The sequence below is a fragment of the Nanorana parkeri genome, unplaced genomic scaffold (genome assembly GCF_000935625.1).
Source record: "Nanorana parkeri isolate BGI_ZX_2015 unplaced genomic scaffold, ASM93562v1 scaffold567, whole genome shotgun sequence".
In the NCBI taxonomy this organism is placed as follows: Eukaryota; Metazoa; Chordata; class Amphibia; order Anura; family Dicroglossidae; genus Nanorana; species Nanorana parkeri.
Window position 1 is genome coordinate 895,771 of NW_017306835.1, and position 15,295 is coordinate 911,065.

General features: G+C 39.2%; 1 protein-coding gene across 1 annotated transcript in view; it reads left to right on the top strand.

Moving 5' to 3' along the window:
• The window catches only part of TMCO3 (transmembrane and coiled-coil domains 3), a 42,908-nt gene extending 28,299 nt beyond the window's left edge, over nt 1-14,609 (top strand). Inside the window, exons 7-12 of the mRNA XM_018562258.1 lie at nt 2,080-2,197; nt 4,793-4,988; nt 6,651-6,801; nt 8,682-8,761; nt 10,228-10,377; nt 14,018-14,609. Of these exons, the coding sequence (XP_018417760.1) occupies nt 2,080-2,197; nt 4,793-4,988; nt 6,651-6,801; nt 8,682-8,761; nt 10,228-10,377; nt 14,018-14,131 (809 nt within the window). The 3' untranslated portion in view covers nt 14,132-14,609. The remainder of the gene's footprint in view (nt 1-2,079; nt 2,198-4,792; nt 4,989-6,650; nt 6,802-8,681; nt 8,762-10,227; nt 10,378-14,017) is intronic.
• Nucleotides 14,610-15,295: the final 686 nt, after the last annotated feature.

Below are 15,295 nucleotides of genomic sequence, written 5' to 3' on the forward strand. Positions count from 1 at the left end.
TTTTTTTTTTTTCCCGTTCAGTTCGAAAAAAGTTTTCCAGCCTGACCGATCAACAAAATTCGGCCAGGAGTACAGTAATTGTGATTGTTTACTTCCCATCAGCTGGCCGATTTATCATACGAAAGCCTGATTGTGTTCGTTTTTTGAACGATAATCAGCAGGTGTATGGGCACCTTTTAGAGTGGTTTCCCTTTCTGGAGGCTCAGCGCAGCCATCCTTTGACAGCAGCATTGTGTAGTTGGAGTTAGTGTTGGAGTTAGTGTTGGAGTTAGTGTTGGAGTTAGTGTTGGAGTTAGTGTTGGAGTTAGTGTTGGAGTTAGTGTTGGAGTTAGTGTTGGAGTTAGTGTTGGAGTTAGTGTTGGAGTTAGTGTTGGAGTTAGTGTTGGAGTTAGTGTTGGAGTTAGTGTTGGAGTTAGTGTTGGAGTTAGTGTTGGAGTTAGTGTTGGAGTTAGTGTTGGAGTTAGTGTTGGAGTTAGTGTTGGAGTTAGTGTTGGAGTTGATGTTGGAGTTAGATGTACTAGCTGGTTTAGATGGACTTGACTAACAAATAAAAACCGAACTCCAGCTAACACTTTTTAAGCAGTTACAGCAACCGTTTAGTTTTTTTTCTTTTGGGATAAAAGTTTCATATAAATGAATAAAAGCTAACCATTGTAAGCAGCCCTGTCAGTGTTCAATGGTTTGTCTCAACCCCCTATCTGCCTCTTTTGCTGAACAGCAGTCTGTAAAGGAAGCTGAAAAATAACAGTCTTACTGGCAAGATCACCAGGTAAAAATAAAGGGGGGGGGGGGGCTAAAAAAGAAAACTAATGTAATCACCACTTTTGAGGATCGATAAACTTCAATATATTAAATGTTTGTTTTTCGGATTAGATACACTTTAAGGCAGGGGTATCAAACTCAATTTAATCGTGGGCCACATCAACATTATGGTTGCCCTCAAAGGTATCTGTAAGGCTGGGTTCACACCTAGGCGTATCAAATATGCGCTTTTCTACCGCGATTCGCGGGTTTCCGAGGGCTACTTGGCTGTATCCCAATGGAAACGCGCGACAAAAACGCCCCAAAGAAGCTCCTGTACTTCTTTGGGCGTAGGGCGTTTTGTAGCGCGTTCATAAGGCCTGTAATATGCCCAGGTGTGAACCATACCCATAGGAAATAATAGGATTTCGGTGTATGAGCGTTTTGCAGAGCGTTCGAACGCGCTACATAACGCCCAGGTGTGAACCAGGCCTAAGACTATATAAATGTATCTAATCAGCCGGGTTCTCAGTGTGTAATGACAGTCCAGCGTCCCCTGGTTACTAGATATCTTTCTAATCTAGATAAATTTAGTATCACCAGCTTTTTATTCTACCGGGCCTGCGCTTTCAGAAAATATATGGTTTGGGGGGTCTTTTACAAACGCTAGCAACGCAGCAGTTGAAAATCAAATCAATAGGAAAAAATTGCAGAAAATTCAAAAATGGCTTGGCCAGCTGATTTGAAAAATGTTCCGGAGGGCTTGGCAGCGAAGGGGTTAAGGGCACCATTTTGCATTGTGTATAAATATGTAATAGACAAAAACCATGAAAAAACAGCTTTTAGAATGTAAGAAGCCCAACAAAATGCTTTGAAAACATTTCACTGACTTCCTCTGACATTTCGCAAAGTGGAAATAATGGGTTATTTGAAGATCAGAATGGAGAATTGTTGCCGACAGTCATTACGTTAAAAATTGCGTTTTTGTGACCTTTTCAGTTAGGGTAAAGTATCAGAAAAATGGTTTCTTTTTGAAACCAGTGGAAATTGTCTATGATTTTAAAAAACTGAAAATTTAGTAAAAATGCAATCAAAACAGACATTTTAATCTTTTTATTGATTGGGCCCCTTTTTATTTACTTTTTTAGAAAGTCTAATCTTTCACAGAAATATCTTTGGGAACTGGCTGAAGGACGAGGGGATTGAAGAGACTGTTTCCAGGCTGCTCCTTTGTTTGTTTTGTGTTTTTTTTTTTTGGCTTTGTGCAGTTTCTTTTAGAGGAATTGTATTATCTTTTATTGCTTTAAACTATAAAAAAAATGTTTTGTCTCTGTGCAGGTGAGATTGACTATAGTAGTGTCCTACTTGGCATGCTTGTAATGCAGGATGTCCAGCTCAGCTTGTTCATAGCGGCAATGCCAACTCTCATTCAAGCAGGCGGGAACACTTACTCCAGGTGAAAAAGTTTAAAAATTACAATACGCTTCCAAGATATAATAGTTTTTTCCTCTCTTGGGTTACCTGTGTTTATTTTTTTTGTTGGTAAAAGCTTCTTCCAGCAATATTTAGTCTTTTTAAATATAATTTTTTCTCCTTGTTGCATGAATAATCATGCAACAAATAGAAAAAAAAAAGGCCTGTGCGTTTTCTCAGTTACTAATACAAGCAGATTAAGTTAGAGCTCTCACAACAATAACAAAATGTATGATTGGAGATTTTTCCTGTGTACTGCTGTAGGAGTGTATATTTTTGAATAGTTTTACTAGTCATGGAGCAGATCTATATGGTGAGAAAAATTTGTTCTGTTTATTGATATTTTCCACAATCATTACCTCTGTCCATTATAAAGTTTTCTGAGCCGTCACTGCAATAAATGAGGAGAAGGTTTGTGTGTCACGAGTTCACATGCATAGATTTTTGTACTACCAAGCACCAGGTATAGGATAAAAACATAATTTGCAAAGTTAAAGGAGAACTATGGGGTTAGGGTTTTTCCCCATAGTTCTCCTTAGGGTAACGGGAGGACACAAACTAGCGTCCTCCCGTCACCCTAAGCTCAGTATACCGCAAGCTACAGCTCGCGGTATACTGAGACGCCACAGCTGAAGCGGATCCCGACAATTATGTCTGGATCTGCCCAGCTGCGTGAGTGACAGCTGGCTCTGCCTATCTAGAGGCAGAGCCAACTGTACCCTCCCGCGTCCGTTCCGCCAGTCAGCGCTGGAGGATCGGGGAGGGGAGAATCCAGTCCCTCCCCTGTCACGGCAGAGAGCTGTGAAAGGATCGAGAAGTGAGCGAACGCTGATCTACTGAGCCGACCTGTGACAGTTTCATTGTCACAGGTCGGCTAGAACTATGAGGATGAGTGAAAAGCACTCACCTCATAGTTCTCTTTTAAGTTTTTGTTTGAGACTCTGATACAATAATAATGCAGCTTTAAAAACATTCTCACTCTTCCATTCATTGAATGATACAGCCATAGGAGATTTTGACCGTTGGGTTATATAAAAAATATATATAATAAAAATCCTCTCCTGATCAGCCCGTGTGAAAGGCACTTAATGGGTAAAAGTGCTCTTTTACTTCTATCTTCCTAGGAAGCAGCAAGGGGAGAACATAAAGTATATAGTTGAATTTAGGTCCAAGAAAACCTGTGCTGAGAGGAATATGTAGATGGTATGTCTGTGAAGGTTCTCGTTCATTTTTTCTTGAAGACGTATCACTGGTCATCCAGCCAGCTTTCTCAACTCAGAATATGTAGATGGCCACTGCTGACCTCTTGTTAAAATGCCATTTGCTTGGATATTAATTTGAACCAAAGGTTTCCATTAGGGATGCACCGATACCACTTTTTTAAGGCCAAGTACGAGTACCCATACTTTTTTTCAAGTACTCGCCGATACCAATTACCGATACTTTTTCTTAAAGGGACAGGTCAAATTTTTTCTAAAGCAATACAAAATCATGATTTTAGGTCAGTTTCTTAATATTATGAAGAACATGAACACTATGTATTGTGGCACAGCTATATCCAATTCTGCATACCTGGCTTTATTTATAAGAACTTTATAATATAAAGCCAGGTATGCAGAATTGCATACAGCTGTGCCACACTATACAATAATACACTGTTCTGTAGTCTGGACATGTGATCACGTATTTTCCCAAGAAAAAGAAGTGAGATGATCTGAGGGGATCAGCTCAAAACTCTGAGACACTGAATGTGAACAAGTACGCATATCAGAAGTTCTGCATTTATTTTGACTTACTTGATCTGCATGATGGATCAGAATGTTAGCCAGGCAAATGGCATCCTCAGGATGTGGATTGCAATGAAAACCTCCATAGATATTAAGTGGGGTTAGATAAAACCAATGTATAAACTATGTGTACATATTAAGAATAACGGCTACATTCTGATTGCATACTTCTTTCAATGTGGTGACTCAAGGTCAGAGATAAGCAACTAAGATTTTCAGAATAAGGTCAGAAATCGCATCCTACATGTTCCTGAATACAGAGTTCATTTAGGAATTTAACAGGAATCTGATGCTAAAAGCGCTTGTCCTATACTGTGTACATTAAATGTGGTTATGCAGCAGAGGAAAGACCTTTATGGTTTACAAGGTTAATTACAGGTACAGGGCCTATAAATTGGTACAGTGACTGCAATTGGTCACCAGTACTTTCAGCATAATCATAGATGTGTATGTAGTAGCACAACATATCAAAACAACTTTTTGTCAAAGTTTACCCGCTTGGGAAACTCCTCCTAAGTAATGCTTGTTATTGGGAAAAATACTATTCATGTCACAGCTAGTAATACTAATTGTTTGTTTTCCCACATTGAAAGGAGAAGCAAATAGAAGCCATTCTCAGAAGGATGCCATTTCTCGGCCCGGGAATGCATCAAATATGCCTCCTTGTTTGTTTTTTTTTTGTTCAGTCACATTAATATTAATATGAATACATTTATCCATGACTGTTTGCTTTATACTTCTTAGGATATATGCAGGCTATTTATTTTTTCTATTTGTTAATGTGTCTCTAGTGCAGTCCTGGAGGTTTTCCGAATACTGGCACTGATTGGACAAATCCTTTTTTCCTTGCTCGCGGCCTTTCTTGTCTGTGTTATTATAAAGACCTATCTCATTGGGCCTTATTATCGAAAGCTGCATACAGAGAGTAAAGGAAATAAAGAAATTTTGGTCATGGGAATTTCAGCATTTATTTTTCTTATGCTTACGGTAATGTTTTCATTGTTATATTGTCTTATTTTTAATTTGTCATCAAGGCAGTGTATTTAGAAAATGCTATGCAATTATATTTCTCTCATCCTTAGTTGAAGTTGTCAGTTCAGAATATATATGAACATGTATTGTGCTTATTTAAATTTTCCTTGTTGGCTAGCATAGTGTGGTCTTTGTGGAACAGGAATGAATATGTCTGCATATTTTGCAAGTTATGTATGTTGAAAATTCCTTTTTACAGCTTCCCACACTGTGACATCCATACATGTACTAGAGGGAAGAAACCAGGGCTTTACACTTCTCACAGCTGCTGATGAATATATTACTGTGCACAGTTGCATTTCTATATCCTACAGCAACTCTATACATTCAGAGCCTTGATGGAATATGGAATAATGCTCTTCACATAGATTACATGCTCGTAAACCCAAGCATAAATGTTTCATTTGGCCATAATTTGGCTATGAATATTTTAGTATATTAAGGTATAATTATATCCTTCCTTATAACTGGAAACGGTCTACAGCTTCCCCCAGATCCATATGATGTAAATTTCATAAACTTTTTTTTATGGCGCTGCATATACATTTTATTAGAGGTTATGTATGAAAATACAAGTAACCGTAAAACGCATCTAAAACGGCTGATGTTGAGAGCTGGCATAAAGAAAAAACGAAGATGTAGATCTAAAATAGACTCATTGTGGTGTGCCGGTTTCTGCACACTGTATATTTCCTGCATCTCGGCCACAGTGCCTACAATGTATGCCAGGCTGAAGAATCTACTAAATATTTTATAAGGAAGAGTCTGAAGAGGAGGGAAAATGCAGGTAGCTCAGGAGGTGAATCATATTTTTAGACGGAAATAATGGGCGGTGCTGCAACCTAGTGTGTGTGATTCAAAGCGGGAGGGGTAATTCTTTAAGTACATAATCATATACAAATTATCAGGCACTCAGGACTGCTAGTTAATAAAAAGTACCTATCAAATCCTTTATAATTTAAAGTAAAAGTAGGAGTCCTGGTTGCATACATTTACAAATCTAACAAGTCATCTGTGTATCCTGCAGTCCTGTTCTTATCCGTAATCGTAACAATGGTGCTCTTGTGGATCAGAAAGGGACTGCACACTGTAGAAATAAATACATTAAGAGCAGTTTTACTTGTAGCCGTACTCTATTTCTTCCCATTATGCATACACATACAGGGTCCAGACTTCTTAAAAGGAATGTTGATGTCATTCATGTACATGTGCCAAATTTAAAAAAAAATGGTAGCTGTTAAAAACAATTTGTACTGCCCTTTGGTGGTACATAGTTGAGAGGAAAAGGATAATAATAAGGGACTAATTCAAGAAATGCAAAGTAAAAGAAACTTCCTTAGCAGACAGCCCTCATGTCTGTTAAGAGCACTTATCTAATTTGTTTTTAATGTTCTATAAAAGCAGCGGTTATATTTATACACTGTGTACATTGTATACAGATGATTGCAATTACATGCAACTAAGCCCTCATTTACTTATTTATTTATAGCCATATCATGTAGTTTTCTTCTTAAAAAAAATGAACACATTACTTTTGCAATGTTATAAACTGTACTATTTCATAACAATATTTATATAGTGTTATGACCTAAATCCAGTATTTTTTTTTCACGGAAGGTTACCGAACTACTAGATGTATCAATGGAACTGGGGTGCTTCCTTGCTGGAGCTCTCATCTCTTCCCAAGGGCACATGGTCACAGACGAAGTCATGTCATGCATTGAACCTATTCGAGACTTCTTGGCTATCATTTTCTTTGCATCTATAGGTAAATGCTGCCATGCTAAGCCATTACTTGATACAGTTATGCCTTATGACCGAGTGCAAGTATTAAAGCTGAACTCCAGGCAAGCAACTAAATATGGAGATGAAATGTATATGAGAGTTGTTTTACCTGCCACACAGCACAGTCAGCCTGGTGACCTGACTTTACTGCAGTCAAGTAATATAAATAGGTCTTCTCTCTTCCGCCAGCTTGATTGGATGTTGAAGAAGAAAAAGCACACTGAGGAACCGCTGGCTCTGGCTCTAGAGCGGCAGAGCCAGCAGTCAACCAGGCAGCGGGGTGGATCCCGACAAAATTGTCAGGATCCTTCCTGGCTGCAGCGCGGCTCTGTGCTGTCAGCATTAAGTGTGCGATAGCCTGCTATATGCTGAGTTTTGGGCCACAGGAGGACATTAGTAAATGTGGGCACAAAAGGTTTGGACATAGTTTACTTTTAAATATTCACGTTACACATTAGTTTTGCATTCTAAATATGTTATTGTGATATATGTGGTTTTTGTGTTTTTTTTCCTTCAATTTGATCAAATGTTAGTTGTTTTATTTATGTTTTACTGGGTGTTCCAATTAAACAAAAAAAAAAACATTTCAAGGTCAGGTATTACATGACGTGGTGATAAGCGTTGTAGAGTATAGAAACAAGCAAATACAGTGTACATCAAATGAGATGACATTCATCGTTGCATATAGATGTATTATGTATGGGTTGCATAATGGTTATCGATCACAAAGCAATATGTCATAATATAAACCTTGTTGTATTTGACACAGTCATGTGAAGGAACAAAAAACCAAAGGAAGCTAGATCAAGTAGAGGGGGGAAAAGAGGTAAGGAGTAGGCATTAGGGAGGAGATGGTTCACGTGTGTGTAGCTCATGGGGGTGTGTGTTTAGAAGCATTAGTTTCAAATCCTAGCTGTAGTAAGTATCTATCAAAAGTAGGTGGAAGGAATGCATAACTCATATTTGTTAAAGCTGGTCATTCTATCCAATAGCTTTGCAATTATTTTCTCATAGGTCAGGGTCTCCTTAAGTTTGTGAAAATTTAGGCTTGGGGATTTCCAAGCCTTAGCAATGACTTTCTTGGTTAAAGTGAAGATGACTGTTAAGATTTTATTCTAGTTCGTAGAGATGGCGTCTTTTTGTTGAGAAGTGTTTCACAGAGGTTCAAAGATGACGTATGGACCAAAGTGCATGTACAGTATGTGGGTCGGTGCCACCAAATGTGCATAAAGGTCCCAGGTTCCAATAGAAAGAATTGGTAGTGGTATTTTGTAACCTAAGTTGGAAGGATCTTAGAAAGGGATTGTAAGAGTAGGGAATAAATTAGTGAAATAATGGCCCAGAGTATGTGGGTCATCTCAGCATCTGAACTCAAATCGAAGCTGAAAGGAAGGGATCGATTGTACAAGTAAGATAGAAGTGGGAAATGGGGGAGTATCAGGTTTCTGAAATATTTAATGGCATCCCAGGTTCTTGGTGAATGGGCCTTGATGGGCTTCCATAATTTGTCTGTCTTTTGGGAGAAGCCAGAGTATGTTTGTCCTAAGAGGGTCAATCTCCATTGCTTCAGTACTCATTAACAAAGGGGTTTTGAACGCAGAATGGTTTGTTTTAGTTGACTTATTTGTGCTGCAAGGTAATATTTAGAGAAATTAGGGATTCCCATACCATCATTTAGTGTAGAGAGGTATGAGATATGGGTAGAAAGTCGAAGTCTAGGTCTTTTTAATTGGCTGCAGATGTGCCTTTTTAAAATGAATACATCAAAGAAAAATTACATTTCTGATGTTAAAACTGCTATTTTATTACCATTCTGTCTATCAATTAGTAAAATATTATATATGTCTGTATTTATTCTTACAGGGCTTCATGTATTCCCATCATTTGTAATTTATGAGTTGACTATTCTGTTGTCCCTAACACTGACATTAGTGCTAATGAAGGTGAGATCATTTTTTTTCTCGAAGCCATAAATTATCACTTCAAAAGTATTATTCAGGGACAAGCATATTTATATGATGTACATAAAATACATCATCTATGTTTTCCAGTGGAAATATAATGCTTGTGTTGCTATTGTATTGGATATGCTGCTTTTTATATTTTAATACAACCTAGGACAATTTTAACTTTCAGATGCGGGATATCATTTAACAGTGCACATTAGGAGACTGCACTAGAAAGGTGATATCTATTATATATATGGATAAATACGCATAAAGAGCTAAAACAAGATTACTTGTATAGCGGGACACTTGGGCCGCTTTCACACGGGCAGCGTCGGTTCCATCAACTTAACTGACTGGATCCATGTTAGGTCTATGGGGTGTTGGATGTATGCAGACATGTGCCTGTTTACATCTGATTACCTCCAATTCATTCTGTTCAGGTCCGTTTTTTTTTTTCTTTTCTTGCTGATCTAGATGGACTCGGAGGTAATTGGATGTAAACAGACACAGGTCCGTTTACATCCAACTCTTCATAGACTTCCAATCAGGTCTGCCTCAAAAACTGACAGGTGGACCTGAGCAAAACACCATGTGAAAGGGACCTAACTGTAGGACATGCTTCTAGGCTGACAGTTCGCAAAAAAAGGAGCAGATAGCAGTGCGTCCCTCTAAGTACTGCAGAGTTTGTTTTATTTTAATTTTGCTGCATAGAATCATATGGTTGTGATACACTTTGGGATGAAAAAACTGTCAAATGTACCATCTGTTAATAAGCAGATTTCGTTTTACATGACTATAAAACAAAGTTTGCAAAAGGGAGGTTGTCTGTCTACTGAGGTTGTTAACTATGGTGACTGTTGATCATAGCTCATGTGACTTTCTGTGTGCACTAAACGTTTTGTTCCTTTTTTGTGTTTTCTTGTGGTAAGATATTGGTCTCTAATGGAAAGTCTTTTCAACTGCTCTCAGATCCAGTCATAAAGTACTGATGTAATCACAGATTCTCAAAAAGATTGTATAACTAAAGAATAATGCAAAATAAATAGTCGTCCCTCTAAAGGTGGCTTGGTTATAGCTGGACAGGAGAAGCTTATTCCAACAAAAGATTCTTCCTTTGTTTAGTAGGAATGTGCAGTATTTAGTGCATATGGTTGAAAAAAATGCAGAATTTGCCTGTGGTGCTAGGATTTCCTCTATCACATTATTGTGTATATATGAGTGCAGTGAAGAAAACAAGGAGCAATATGCAGTAACCCTTGGCAGCCAACTGTAAATTATCTTTTCCTTGTTCAGATTGATGCAAAGTGATACCTGATTACATAAATCATTTTACTTCCCTCAATACACATGTATTGTGGTTATTTCTTCTAAGTTCTATTATAGTCTCTCTTTTTTTTGCATGCACTTTGCTAATAAAATATAATGTATGTAATGCGTTACTTATTTTTGTGTCTCAACAGTTTGTTTTAGCTGTCCTAGTTTTATCTTTGATTCTGCCAAAAAGCAGCCAGTATATCAAATGGATTGTTTCTTCTGGGCTGGCCCAAGTCAGTGAATTTTCTTTTGTTTTGGGCAGCAGAGCCCGCAGGTCTGGAATAATTTCTCGTGAGGTGAGTACTGAAGTTTAGTTAGTATATTTATATTTAGGATGTGTTACTGAACACCTGAGCCACATCATCTAGGTACATGCATTTGCGTACTGTTTATGATTTGCACAGTGCTTTGTATTGCTTGCTTCCTAAATCGGTGACGCTGCTATTTAAACTTTTCTTTAACTACCTCCCGGCCAGCCGCTGTGTATACACGGCCTGCCGGGAGCTTCTTGGATGTAACTGGGCGTGTATACACGTCCTGTTACATCCGCCCGCTCGGGCGCGCGCGAGCGGGAAATCAATTAAATCCCTCAGAAAGCTGGGCAGATGAGCCTGAGCATGGTAAAAATGCTTAAAGCCCAACTGTATGATAAACTTCAGCACTCATCAACCCCTGCCATGCCCCACCATTCACTGTCTTCTCATCTTCTGTTTACTTCCCGCTTGGGTCCTTCTTTTAGTGTCCATGTCAGCGCCTGCATGACATGGACATTTCCTATTGGGTGTGCATTGGCTAGGGTCCTCTGAGGATCCAAAAAAGGACCCATGTCAACGGAGGGGGAAGGGTGACCAAGGGTCTTGGGTATCATTGCACTAATGGATTTGCCAGAGGGGGGGGACGTAGGTGAGTTTATCTGACTTCACAAGGTAAGGGGGGAATTAAAAGGCTAGTTGGACAAGGTTTGGGTGGGATTAAGTGATGGGAGAAAATAATTTTTGACTACAGTTTGGCTTTAAGAGAGTAACTTCAGTGAAAACTATGTCAAAACAATCCGCATATGCAGCGATCTAATCCCCTGAAGTTATATGCATACTGTAACAAGGATACTCCACTGTAGTCCAGGTAAGTCAAGGAAACACAGTTTATTGAAAGGGCAAACACAAAATAGCTTGAAACAGCAACATAAGACAGTCCTTGTTATGGCTCTGTAGCTTTCCTCAGCTACAAGACACTCACGCTGCTCACCCCTCGTGAGCCCTCACTCTGCTCTCTTAGCAGACTGTACCGCAGGTCCTCGGGTCACCGACCTTCCTGACCTCTCCCAGCCACCCCTGGCTGTTCCGTGTGCGTCTAGCATGCACCCGAGGTGGTCTGTGTCCGTGTGCTCCCTGCACGCACACAACTCCAACACTCCCCAGGGTGGAGCTCTCCTGACTCACAGGTGGGGTCCTGAACACATCCCAGCACACTCTTCATGAAGGATGTACACAGGTGCACAATCAGGTGCTGGTCACTACCAAAGCATGGACCCAGGAATGGAGATTTCATCCCACCCAGAGCTCTAAGAAATCTCCTGGCTCCAGGATCCCAACTATGATCCAGACAACCTGGAAATTACTGAAAAGGCAGTTCTCTCCTGGTACACGTACTGTCTTCCTGGAGCCACTCAGCCCCTCTGGCTGAGAACCCTGGGTGACTTTGAGGCCACCTAACACCGTGGTATTGGCTTACATTGCCACAATACTTTGACTTTTATTCCATATAAGTTAGGTTTGGCTGCACTCCTCCCACCTCCTGAGTTGGTTGGGTCTTTAAAGAGAATTGATCAGGAATGAGCAATCATAAGAATCTAAATTTCCACTCTTACGTTATTAGAATATTGCAGTGTTAATTCTCAGGGTTAAATGATGTATGGGCTGCTGAGACAAAGCCTTTAGTTTTATTTCATGTAATTCTAGCAGTACGGTACTTTTGCTATATGACATATTTTGAGTGTCTGTTACTAGTACTGAGCTTGGCCAAGAAAATAGAGCTGCCTTATATTTTAGCCTGGCCCTTTCTAATCTGAAAGGGAGGAATAAAAGTTAATCATAATAAAAACAATCACTAAAAGTTAAAGGAGAACTATGAGGTGAGTGCTTTTCACTCACCTCATAGTTCTAGCCGACCTGTGACAATGAGACTGTCACAGGTCGGCTCAGTAGATCGGGAGGTGAGCGAACACATACGGCGTTCGCTCACCTCTCGATCCTGTCACGGCTCTCTGCCGTGACAGGGGAGGGGCTGGATTCCCCCCTCTCCGATCCGCCAGCGCTGACTGGCGGAACGGACGGGGGAGGGGCGGGTACACCTGGCTCTGCCTCTAGATAGGCAGAGCCAGCTGTCAGTCACGCAGCTGGGTGGATCCAGACATAATTGTGGGGATCCGCTTCCGCTGCAGCGTCTTAACCCCATAGTTCTCCTTTTAAAGCTGCACTAGTATAACAATTCAAGTGTAGAGATGGAGAATTGTGTATAACTTCAGCTTCCTACATCTCTGGATGTGCTGACCGTTTTTTACTAAATGTATTTTTGTTTTTTTTCCATCTTAAGGGTGGGCGTTAAATATCTCATATATATTCTACATATGTAGCTACTGCATCACCTCACAGTAGGATGATGTAAATGGAATCAGTATATCCTGTCTAGGTTTTCTGTCCTCAGTCATTTGATGGTGTGAAATCATTTGGTTGCAGCTGACCCCCTGCTGCTTGTGAAAACTCACTGGGAGTAAACTGGTAGCTTGTTAGATTCCATGGATGTAGGTGTGATTACATAGCACCTTGGGCCACCTATAGCAGCAGTTTTTCTCACCCAGAAACAACACCTGTCTTAAGTGTTGTTTTACTCAAAAGAGGTTTCATGTAAGCACCTTCTCCAGACCTGATGTACACTTTTCCCTATACATGTTCTAAAACACAGCTGTAACTGACATTTTCTTTTTTTTTACATTGATAAATGTAAAAGTGTTGCATTTATGTTTGTGCATAATGAACTAGGTTTCAAATCTGTATTGAATAGAGTAGGTGAGAACTAATAAAGTGTGTCTTTGAGTGTCTAAATAAGAGTAGGATTAAGACATGAAACATTTGGTACTTACGTTAGATATTTTCAGCTGGATCATCTGACAGTCCTCATATGTAGGGATAACAGCGGTGGAAGGACCCTAGCCACTCATTCCTGGCGTAACTAGTAAGCCAAATATCTGACCACCATTTGGTGGGTGTCCTGCATTGAAGTAGATGTAAACCCTATCTGCATGACATCTAGTTTGCTAAAGCACTGTTTATCATAAACGATACCATTGGCATCATGCCTGCTTATTATATTCTCAACTAGAAATGCATGTGACAGAGGTAGAGCATTGTCACTCCCATATAAAAGGGGGTTGCTGAACAAAGACCTTCATGGCACTGATCCCAGTTATTATTTTAAAGAAAGTGGCAAATTTCAAAAATATTTTAAATAAATGTCATAAAAGATCTAACTATCTGAGATTTTTCTGACTGGGATTACATATACATTAAATGGCCACACAGAATGTAGTAGCAGGCAAAATGGTGGTCATAAAGAGGAACATGTCTTCTGTTTAAGAAGATTGTTACTTGCTCTCTTTAAAAGAGAACTATGAGGCGAGTGCTTTTCACTCACCTCATAGTTCTAGCCGACCTGTGACAATGAGACTGTCACAGGTCGGCTCAGAACTTTTACCCCATAGTTCTCCTTTAATGTTGACTATATTGATTTGGGATCCTAATGTATGTAGTTACCCACCAACTGCATCATGGATTTCCAGCAAATCAAATGTTGTGCCATTGAGATAAGACTTCTAATAATATGTATGTAAGTATGTTTTTTGTATGACACTTGTTTAAAAAGTATATATTTTAATTTTAGGTCTACCTCCTTATCTTGAGTGTGACAACATTGAGTCTTCTGCTAGCACCAGCCCTGTGGAGAATAGCGATCACCAAATGTGTACCAAGACCAGACAAACGGCTAAGCACTTGAGAAAACTCAAGGATATTGGCTAACCGATTCTGCCCACTGGTACAGCAGTGTGTGGCATAAGTCTGTAGTAGATTAAGAGAACCATGTATTCAACAAACACACTTATGCTTTTGGTTGTTACTGAAAATCACCATTTCAGGTTTGCCCATGGTTCAGCTTACATTACCAGTAAAGTGACTTCCTGGAGATAACCTTGAAAATAGTTTTTCCTCTATGTGCCTTTTTAATATAAATCTTATTTTAATTCATTTCTGTTAAACACGGTCTTTTGAAGTATTTTTTTTTTTATTGCACTACCATGCCAGGCCTGCTAGGTCAAGGATCAGGTAAATGGATAAGGGAACATGGAGAAGCTAATGGGGGAGATTTCAGATTATTATGTAACTTGAAATGAATATCTCATTGTCATTTCTAAGACTTACTGTAGTTCTAGACATCATTGAGGCACAATGTTTTATTTTTGTTGGAGCTGACCAAGGATCGGGTTCTCTGCAATAATGTATACAGTATAATTCTGCTGATTCTACTGTGTTGTTTAATTTTTTTTTATATGAAGGGAGTTTATATATTTGTTTGCGCTTTATATTGTTGAAATGTTTTTTTTTTAAACTTTTACTAGTAGGAAGGACACTGTCAGCCTATATTTTATGAAATTGCTAAGGCTGGCTTTATATGTTTACATTGCTGTGCCCATCAAATTCTAGATACCCTTGCACACAAAAATAACAATTTTATTAAATTTAGAAGTCTTATTGGTTGCACCAACCTATGCCAGTTTTACTGCCGGCATTCTATATTACTGACTGTTATTCAGGCAACACACAAGTTGATTTTTCATTTGATGCAAAAAACAAATCTGTGTACTAGTCTCAGATTACTAATGAAGCAGCATAGCATTTTGCAAAGTTATCCTCTATTATATTTGAATTGGCTGCACATGATGAAGTTGCAGAAAGTGCACTTTAGTTAAATAGAGATAAGGATTGAAGTTTTGCTACTTGGAAAACCTTTTGCCCCATTGCAGTGTATGGAGACCAAAGGGAATAACAGGATGGTACCTTCTCAGAAGACACTAAAGCTCTGTTCACTGCTGCTATTAGTTAGCTATCATGACACTAAGACAACCAGCAGCTTTTGAAACTTGTTAAATGAGAACACAAAAAA